We start from the raw sequence: 10,202 nt of genomic DNA, 5'->3' as shown, positions 1-10,202 counted from the left end.
TTTTTTTTATCCCTGAGTTCGCCCCATACTTCTTCCAAAAGCCAGGTGTGGATCTTTGGTGTGCATACACAAGTGCACTTAATCTTTAATTTTTTAGCTATGCGGCTAAATAATTTATGACGGACTATTTTAATGTAAGCTTTATTTACACGATCATCTAGTACAAACGGCTCAGGTTTTGGTTGGGACGTTCGTCATCTTTTGTCATCATCTAAGATGAGCTCTGTAAATTTTCTATAGGGTCCTCTTGTTTATTTATTAATTTCTATTAGTGTTATATCGGTTATTGCATTATACGTGTTGCATGTCAAAATGACAGGCAGCAGCGTGTGTGTGAATATAAATCCCATCGAACAGCAACATCACGGGGCGCGAAATTTCGCTATCTGACTGAGGTAAGTGAACGAACCAAGAGTGGAGTGACACCGCATTTTCCCATCATTCAGCGGGGCGTCATGGCGGACACTAGAGAAAAAGCGCTGCAGGACTACAGGAAGAAATTGCTGGAACACAAAGAAGTTGATGGGCGACTAAAAGAATGTAAAGGAACATTTAACACTGATATTTGCGTTCGTGCTAGAAATTCGTGTTGTTTAGTTGACTGGTTACTTGTAGATGGACAGGCAGCATTGACTAGCATACCAGCTAGCTAGTGCTTTGTCATGCAGTTAGCTTCTTGGTGGAAATGTATGGAGGCTACCGGGTCTCGCTACCAGTTTAGGAGCATAAACACGACAGTGATACAGTTCGTCCGTTCATTGGATAATTCATATTTTAAGGCTGGTTAATCTAAGAATGTGAGGTCATTATTTGTTAACGTTATCAAGAGCTATAAGTAGAGCTAACGTCTGACTTTTCACGTTGATGCGAGCATTAGCTATAACAAACTGTTCCAGTTAGCTCTTAAGAGTGTGTGTATGAAACATGTTGACTGTCCGTTGTTTTCCAGTGAGAGAGCAGCTGCGAGAACAGACCAAACAGTACGAGAAATCAGAGAATGATCTCAAGGCTCTCCAAAGCGTCGGTCAGGTAAATATACCGTGTGGAAATTAATCATTTGGCTTCAACTAAAGACTGAAGGTTAACGTTGTACATTAGTGCAGTCACACTCAAGCAATGCAAAGAGAAGACTGTTCACTTGTTATCTGATGACAGAAATCTGAAGCCAGTGACAGTAATTAGATGTGCGATATTTCTGGCTGTTGTAAGTCAACAGACAGAAACAAGCAGTTTCCACCAATGCGCTAGAGTGCTAAACACTTTCAGCTGACTAAGCTGCTTTGTGCTACAGGTGAGAAACTAACAGCAGACAATATGAAAAGAGTGATTTTTCTTTTCTCCTTTTCCCCTTTGTGTCCCAGTTAAATAACTAATAGTGAGGCTATAGTACATGAAGCTAATTTCAACACAAACAGAAGGGACCTGATGTATTTTTTTTTATTAGCTAACTATTTGTCTTCCCTGCAGATTGTTGGAGAAGTGCTCAAACAACTCACTGAGGAGAAATGTAAGTCTTCCCATATATTATAGCAGAGGTAGAAAAGGCTGATTGATTTTATACTTCTCTTTAGTCTTCTACTGTCAGGCTCATTATGCAACACCTATGTTGAAGCCTGGAAATAACAAATGTGAATCTGTGACATGTGTTACAGTGTTAAACTCAGGTGTGTGGTTTGTTTGTTTTTTGACTGAAGTCATCTGTGTTTTGCTCCTAAATTACAGTCATTGTAAAGGCTACCAATGGACCCCGATATGTGGTTGGATGTCGCAGGCAGGTAAGGGTTGATCACATTCTAGTGTTTGTGCTGTCTTGTAATGCAGAATTTTCTTTAGGGTTTGGAAGCCCTCTGTAGTCACATCTGAGAGCTTTGAGTGCTAAGTCATTTGATTTTCATAATTTATCAATGATGAGGAAATAAAAATAGGTTTACAAAAGACTTTGTACCAATGACCATATCTGTTTCTTTGTGTACAATGTTGTAAATCAGCTGGAAGTACTCCATTATTCAGCACTGAGTTATGTAATTTTTAGAATCAGCAGTGGCAGTCTAACTTTATTCTTGTATATTGGGTCAATACAGCTAAAGAAGAAACACACTTCACAATGTTTACATTGTGACATATTAAAAATGATTTGTTTAATTTTCACTAATCAAACTTTCTCAACAAATTCTGACTTGACTGTATAAAATGGAAACTCTTCCAGTTGGACAAATCCCAGCTGAAGCCGGGGACCAGAGTGGCTCTGGACATGACTACGCTTACTATCATGAGGTAAGGTGGATATGATTATTATTTTGAATTGGTTCACCAGAATCGTGTCTCACAGCACTAAGAAAAAGGTTTCTAGAGGCACACCAGGTAAGACCCCAGGTGCAGGCTGTGTAAAGAAGCAGTGAGATCCAGCACATAACAGCAGGGTGCAAGATGCTAGCAGGCAGGGCATACATGGAACACCATAACCAAGTGGCTGGAATAGTATACAGAAACATCTGTGCCAAGTGTGACCTGAAGTCCAGAGGTCAAAACGGAATACAACCTAGAGGATGGTGATGGCTGGTGGTGGCTAACCAACAGTATTACTATTACCATAGTAGTGGACAAGCAGAGGAAGGAGGCCGTAGTGATAACAACATCAGGAAGAAGGAACACAACAAGCTCAAGAAGTAATAAGGGCTGAGAGAGGTGCTCAAGAAGATGTGGAGGGTGAAGGCAACAGTGGTCCTAGAGCACGTGGTAATCGGAGCACTCAAGCTAGTGACCCCCAAACCTGGCGAGTGGCCCGAGCAGATCCCAGGAAATGTGGAGCTTCCTAAAAACCCAAATTAGGAACACAGCATCTTTTATCAGGTTGTTATTCACAATAAGCTACCATAGTAATTCAGCCAGGAAAAAAGAGAGCTGCTTTGATGACACAGGAAAGCTCTGACTGAAAGTTCAACAAAGTGCTCTCCTGCTTTGCAGTACGGCCCTCAGCACTGATTAATAAACAATAGATTTATCGCAGCACACAGGTTTGTTTACTTTTACATCTCTGAATTAATAAGTCTGCTGCAGTGGGGAAACTCCATATGGGTTTGCTTTATTGTCATTATATGACATAATGAAATCACAGTTGCAGCTTCCTTTAAATATCAATATAAATTAAATAATTTTCATACTAGTTGTGCGAGCTTTCATCGACCTGTAGGGCTTGACTGAAGGCATTAAGCTGAACAGATGATGAGCTGGGTGGGAGGAGTCAGGATGTTTTTGGCTCTTCTGCATCTGGAATTGGCGATCTCCTCCAGGAAGGGCCAGAGAGCATCTGACGATCCTCTGTGCTGTGTTTATCACGCTCTGCTGCTTCCACTGTACCACACTGAGATGCAGTAAGTAAGGACACAAGCAGCTTCTGATTCAGTCTCTTTTTACTGAGGATTGGCACAAAGTGCAGACCCTGCATCGCCCTCACTGCCATCGCCCTCACTGCCATCGCCCTCACTGCCATCGCCCTCACTGCCATCGCCCTCACTGCCATCGCCCGTGTATTCTCCAACCATGAGAGATAATTTATTATAATTTATGATTGCAACTCCCAGAAATCGTCTCTACCCAGTCTCCATAGAGGGTATAATCCCCTGCAGTCTTACGGAAGGCGACGAGGACCTTCCTGGTTTTTGAGGTGTTTAGAAGCAGGTTGTTGGCTTCACACCACTCTGTCAGAAGCCTCATTCCCCTTTGTGATTAGGGATGGGTACTGGTATCTGGTGCCATTAATTCGGTGTTTTTTTGTTTTTTCCTGAGATGGAAAGAATTTTTTGGGATTCTAGCCAATCATTTTACCTTTCCAAGGACAGTAGGCGGGCCGAGGTACGTACATTCTTTTAGAGCAGAGCTACAGATTAAAAATGCCCAAGGTGAAGCGGTCAAAAGTCTGGCTGTACTTCACAGCAAAAGATGCAAACTCAGCAGCCTGCAACAAGTGCTTTAAGGTGATGCTGTGCAAAGGAGGCAACACCTCAAATCTGATTAAACACTTGGTGACGCATAGCGTTTTTTTTTTTTTTTAAAGCCGAGAAATGCACCATATTTGATAGCTTGCTGCGAGACCTCACACCGAGCACATCTACTGCGGGTGTGGTGCCTGTTATCGGACCCGGAGTTAGCAACATCCCCCAAGAACCAAAAGAGGAGAGTCCTGGCCCCTAGCCCTGCCAGTGTAGCAGAAATGATGATGGCAGCAGCCGTTCTTCTCTGGGCGAGTAGCTTAATGTTGTTCGTGTGTACTTTACGTTTAGTAGGTTAACCATGTTATTACATTAATGCACGTAAGGTGAACTAGCAAACAGCGTTGTAGTTACATGCGGCTGTCTTCTTGTTTGATGGCAGATACTCCCTTCACCCTGGCCAAAAAGGCTAAAATGACCAAAGAAAAAGTGGAAAACAGTTAAACATGAGAGGTTTTTGACAAAGTTTGTGTTTTTTCCATTGTTTAAGCACTGCTTCCAGCCAAGAGTGATACCATATATGCCCCATAGCTGCAGAAAAGGCTAACATTGTTATCTTTTTACAAAAAAACAGCTAAACATGAGAGGTTTTTTGGACAAAGTTTGTGTTCTCCATTCTTTAAGCACCGTTTCAAAAGTACCGGGTTGGCACCGGTATCGGATAAAACCTAAACGATACCCATCCCTATTTGTGCTGAAGCCCATCGGGGTGGTGTCGTCTGCAAACTTAATAAAAAGGAAGCTTCCTGAACTTGGCTTATGTGATGATGCCAGTGTATGTGTGGCCTGTTTTTTCACAGGTACCTGCCCAGGGAGGTGGACCCTCTGGTGTACAACATGTCCCATGAGGACCCTGGCAGCGTCTCCTATTCTGAGATCGGAGGCTTGTCTGAACAGATCCGTGAGCTGAGAGAGGTACAACAAAAATGAAATCCTCCTCAACTCTCGTGTGCTCTGCATTATTTATCTCAGTGTGACTGGCTCCAGTGTTTTATTACATTTTGTTTGTCTGATTTCACCTTCACTAGTCATTGTTTTACATTATATATTTAAATGAGTCTACAATAATGGGGCTGCTGCTGTTTTCCTGCAGGTGATTGAGCTCCCACTGACCAACCCTGAGCTTTTCCAGAGAGTTGGCATCATTCCTCCTAAAGGCTGTCTGCTGTATGGGCCCCCAGGTAACTGTCATTTCCTGGTGTTTTCACATTACAGCGCCAAATCGCAGCAATAATTGCCTCAAGGTACTTTATGTTGTAAGGTAGACCCTACAATACAATGCTTTATTCTCTTGAAAACATTCATAAACCTATGAATATTTCTTCCTAATGGCCAATGGCATGAGGAAGAGTACATCTAACAGCTAGGATCAAGTTAGAATACAATGTTTTCACAGCTTGCCAAGAAATCCTGTGATTTCACTCATTTTAGTCCAAAGAGTCTTCTGTGTTTCTTCTTGTCTTTGTGTTAAAGTGAGGGTGAATAAGCTGAATTTTACTCATTTGTCACTAGTGTTTCAACTGCACCTGATTTTAATCACAATTAGAGTTCTTCATTGTTTTTCATATGCGAAAAGTGACTTTGAACATACAGCTCTAGTTAGCCTTGGGTTGTCAGTGCAAGCCAAAGTGCTGTACACATTAAAGGCTACATGCTCTAATCACACCTCGATGCAGTGTGTAGCAAATTGTTGCCTAAGCTGAAAATGTCAGCCTTGTCTTGGTTTCAATACACCTTCTTGAACTGATGTAATCACACCAATTTTCACTTAACGCATGGTGTGAATACGCCAATAGGCTTCATCATACATCCATGGTATGTTTGTTTTATGGGTGCAACAATTTTTTCCCCACTGATTCTTCGTTGGGAGCATAATGTAATCAATCAGCCGTAAAAGCCTGGTGGGGGTGTTGGTGTCAGGAAGACAGGCGGGTGGCATGGACACCCAAGTCTGTGAATGTGATAAATCGAGTAGAACACGATGTAGTATTTTTGAAATCCGTACAACCAGTACTTCTAATGGTCAGTGGTGATTTGTTGTGAAACAGGCACTGGAAAAACTCTTCTTGCTAGAGCTGTGGCCAGTCAACTGGACTGCAATTTCCTGAAGGTGAGTCTCAGCAGCTCCATCAGAGTGTACTGCCACACTCGGACACAGTCACTCAGCTTATTGTGTGTCTGTGTGGCTGCTGTAGGTGGTGTCCAGCTCCATTGTGGACAAGTACATTGGTGAGAGTGCCAGGCTGATCAGAGAAATGTTCAACTATGCCAGGGACCACCAGCCATGTATCATCTTCATGGATGAGATTGATGCCATTGGTAAGTCAGCGTCAGCTCTACAGAGAACGATAGGAAATGCTTTATCCCATATTTGGGAAATTCTTTTGTTAAAGTAGTAACGCCGTATTTCCAAAATTCAGATCATACTTAAAGTTAAGACGTACTGAAAACAGGAGCTGTCTTTTTATTTGCCTGCTTGTCACCAGTTTGAATTAAATTGAAGTACTTTGTAAAGACATGTCACAGGTGTGAGCTTCAATACTGACACAGCAAGCACAAAGTTCATTCAAAAAAGAGTTGTGCACTGAGCATTTATTTACAGTGAAATTGTTAGAAGGGTGCTTGAGATACTTGTGTTTTTCCCTGTAGGTGGCCGACGTTTCTCAGAGGGAACCTCAGCTGACAGAGAGATTCAGAGGACTTTGATGGAGGTAACAGAAGCACCAAAACACCACTCAGCAGCACTCTTTGTTGTTTGAATATAAACAGCAAATATGGAACAGTGTGATCGCCTGTTTTGCGTCATGCTTTCATGTTGCAGCCAGAAGGTGCTCAATCCACCCAATACCCCAAGTGTCCAGCTTAGGTGCCTTTATAAAAACTAAAAAACATTTCATTGGACTTCATTTTCCATTCTACAGAATTGTATTGTACTTGGAGGGTGTCCTTAGCTGTATCAGTCCCTGCCAATAATAACTGCCAGTTATCAGTTTATTGTAACTCTGCAGTCACATAGTGACTATCTACAGTAAGAAACGTACTAAACCAAATGAATTTGAAAGCAAAGTACAAATGAAAGTATAATTGAGCCTTAGTGAGTAAGGATGCACGTTTTTACCCTGCACGAGAAATAAGCTCACACACAAAATCTCCATCAAATTGATGCAAAGCTTTTAAAATGGACTGGTTCTTATACAGCGTGCCTCATTCGCCCATACATACAAGCACTTTCTATGTTTAAATACTTTCTATATTCTATATACTGGGGCTAGTGTCTCGCCTGCTTTCCCCCCTGAGCTACAGCATCTCCACTTTTGTTCTGCCATGTGTGACATGAATCAGAAGTACTCCAAATTTCTGGGCTGGTACTCACTATGCTATCCACATACCACACATTCCCATTTTTCTATACAGGAGACAAGTTTACCTGAAAGTAAAATTGTGTGGTTACAGTGTTGTAAGAGAGAACGTCTGTGATCCTAACATGAGCAATAAAAGCGTCCCGATTCTCTGAGTCTGTGAGATTAAAAATGCTTTTGGCTGCTCACAAGCAGCACATCAACTCACCCTAGATGCCCTTCCTGACGCAGCCACCCCACCCATCTGTTGTTATTATAACAGATGTTAACACAAAGACATTAACAGCACAACACGCTTTTTCAATCGTCTGTACTGGGTCTGTTTAGGCAATAAGACATCACGTCAGTATGTCGGTTGTTCGTTTGAAGCAGACCTTTCCAAACATTTGTTGTTTTTAACTTGATTCTTGTAGTCACCAGTAACATGGTTGCCGTTGCAGTGGACAAGTGCTTAATCACACAGAATACATGACATGTCTGTGTGTTTTCAGCTGTTGAATCAGATGGACGGCTTCGACACATTGCACAGAGTCAAGATGATCATGGCCACCAACAGACCTGACACTCTCGACCCTGCCCTGCTGCGGCCTGGCAGACTGGACCGCAAAATTCGTAAGAACTTCTCCTGTTCAGCTTCTCTGTCAGCTCTATGTGAGCCCACGCAGGAAAACCACTTTCCTTTGTCTCTTCCTCAGACATTGAACTGCCCAATGAGCAGGCTCGTCTTGACATCCTTAAGATTCACTCCAGTCCTATCACCAAGCACGGAGAAATAGGTGAGTAGACGAGCATCACCTCAGTCCTGCTGCACTTATCCAAATGTCAAACGGACTCTGTGTTACTTTGGTAGTTTGCTCATTTAAGGTGCTCTGCCTGGAAGTTTCAGCATGTTAACTTGATAAAAATCCCTCAGATGAACAACCGGTTGCTTTCCTCTTTGCTGCCTACTCATGACTTGTACATGTCTCTGTTCTTTGAATGCTTTTGTTAATGTATTTGTTGCAGAATAATCGACACGTGACCTCCGTTTTCATGGATCTAACTGTATGATTACTTTCAGATTTTGAAGCCATTGTGAAGCTGTCAGATGGTTTCAATGGAGCTGACCTGAGAAACGTGTGCACAGAAGCAGGTCAGATGATCATTCCTTATCAGATCTATGATGAGCTCTGAGAAGCTCTTCTCTCACATGGCTCTGTGTATGTTTTCAGGGTTATTTGCCATCCGCTCAGATCGTGAGTACGTAACTCAGGAGGACTTTATGAAGGCCGTGAGGAAGGTGGCGGACTCAAAGAAGCTCGAGTCTAAGCTGGACTACAAACCTGTATAACTTGTCTGTCCTTTTCTTTATTTTTTATTCCTCTGTCATGGATTTGCTGTGTTAAAGTTTGTTTCTTGGGAAGCGGTATTAAAAGGAAAAAGGAAAAAAAAATCCCTCCACCTTTAAGATTGCCAAAAGTGACTTTCATAGTGACGTTACCTGCTGTTTCCACTTATTAGTCGAACCTGCCTCAGTGTTTACACCACATGAAAGAGGCTCTGTCTTATAATCCACACTTGTATAAAACGGCTTTATGTCCACAAATACAACTGTTGCCGAAGCTGTGTTTTATTTCCATCGTTCAGTTTTCTTCTTAATTATTCACAACTGAAATGGAAATTTGACAAAAACATGCTCCTGTTAACTAATCACATCCACAGATGACCACAGAGGTGTTCAGTTTATGTTTTAGTCTGCTTTTAAACTTTTTCAACCAGTCTCTGATTTTTATCTAGAAGGGTGATATTAACCTTTGAAATGCATATTTTAAGATGGCAGCAACTGGGACTTAATAATATGGACTAAACTTTATGGATCCATGGTGAAGGTCCTACTTGATTTAATTTAGTGTTATTTATATAGCGCCAAAGCACAACAACAGTTGGCTCTTTAATATTGATCATAAAGATCTCACAATAATACAAAAAACCCAACAGTCAGATGACCCGCTATGAACAAGCACAAAAATAGGAAGGAACAACTCCCTTTTAACAGGAAGAAACCTCCAGCAGACCGTCTGCGACCACTAGTTGAGGGTGAAGGGAAAGGAGGAGCGCCAGAGAATAACTAATGAGTAACTAATGCAGAGTGTTGTATAAACACACAGTAATTGAAGAAGAAACACTTGGTACATCATGGGAAGCAGCTGAGACCTATTGGAGTGTAAATGGATCCAGTCCTAACTCTATGCTTTATTTCTAAAAGTAGAGAGGGTGTCTATGGAGGGCCAGGAGGGCCAATTCATGAATTAATTTTATCAGTCAGCCTCACCAATCACAGTCAGGGGGCGGGGTTAACGCTGGTCGAGTCAACACCATTGCTTTGGCCTTTCAGCGGGCGTTTCTCAGCGCCAACAACAAACAGAAACTAAACTATTGAGTCTTTCTCTCGTGATGTTCGTATGTGTCATGCTCATTTCAGTCACCAATTCTGAATTATAACTAACATTAAAAACATGTTAAAGGAGAGAGAGCAAATAAATCTGATTAACATCTGATCTTTGAGTTTTTGTTCAATAATCAGCATGACCTGTGTATACACACATAAACTTTATTAAAATGGATAACATTGGTGTCCGTCATGTAGTAACTGTTTGGTTTAACTGTACCAGGCTTGTTAGTGAAACACAGACTAATATTTTATTGTGAATAATAATCATGAGGCTAAACAGGCAGTCCAGCTGCTGCCTCAGAGCCCTGTACACCATGGAGCGAGGACAGCATCTCCAGGATATCTTTCCATTATCTGGAATTGCTGACCCCAACACTGGGACCAGGATAAGAGGTTAGGAGCTCTAAGTTAACCCAAGGTTTC

General features: G+C 41.9%; 1 protein-coding gene across 1 annotated transcript; it reads left to right on the top strand.

The window, feature by feature from the left end:
* The first annotated feature begins 353 nt into the window (after nt 1-353).
* On the top strand, nt 354-9,885 carry psmc6 (proteasome 26S subunit, ATPase 6). Its single transcript, XM_005747785.2, has 14 exons — nt 354-540; nt 950-1,029; nt 1,468-1,507; nt 1,723-1,775; nt 2,207-2,274; nt 4,790-4,904; nt 5,083-5,170; nt 6,038-6,099; nt 6,185-6,308; nt 6,639-6,700; nt 7,840-7,960; nt 8,044-8,124; nt 8,409-8,480; nt 8,560-9,885. The coding sequence occupies exons 1-14, from the start codon at nt 456-458 to the stop codon at nt 8,676-8,678; spliced, it is 1,170 nt and encodes a 389-aa protein (XP_005747842.1). The 5' UTR covers nt 354-455; the 3' UTR covers nt 8,679-9,885.
* Nucleotides 9,886-10,202: the final 317 nt, after the last annotated feature.

This window comes from Pundamilia nyererei, unplaced genomic scaffold (genome assembly GCF_000239375.1).
Source record: "Pundamilia nyererei isolate P.nyererei 1_Seehausen unplaced genomic scaffold, PunNye1.0 scaffold00204, whole genome shotgun sequence".
Lineage (NCBI taxonomy): Eukaryota > Metazoa > Chordata > Actinopteri > Cichliformes > Cichlidae > Pundamilia > Pundamilia nyererei.
Note: the sequence above shows the minus strand (reverse complement) of the source record. Positions and strands in the feature narration are given on the sequence as shown.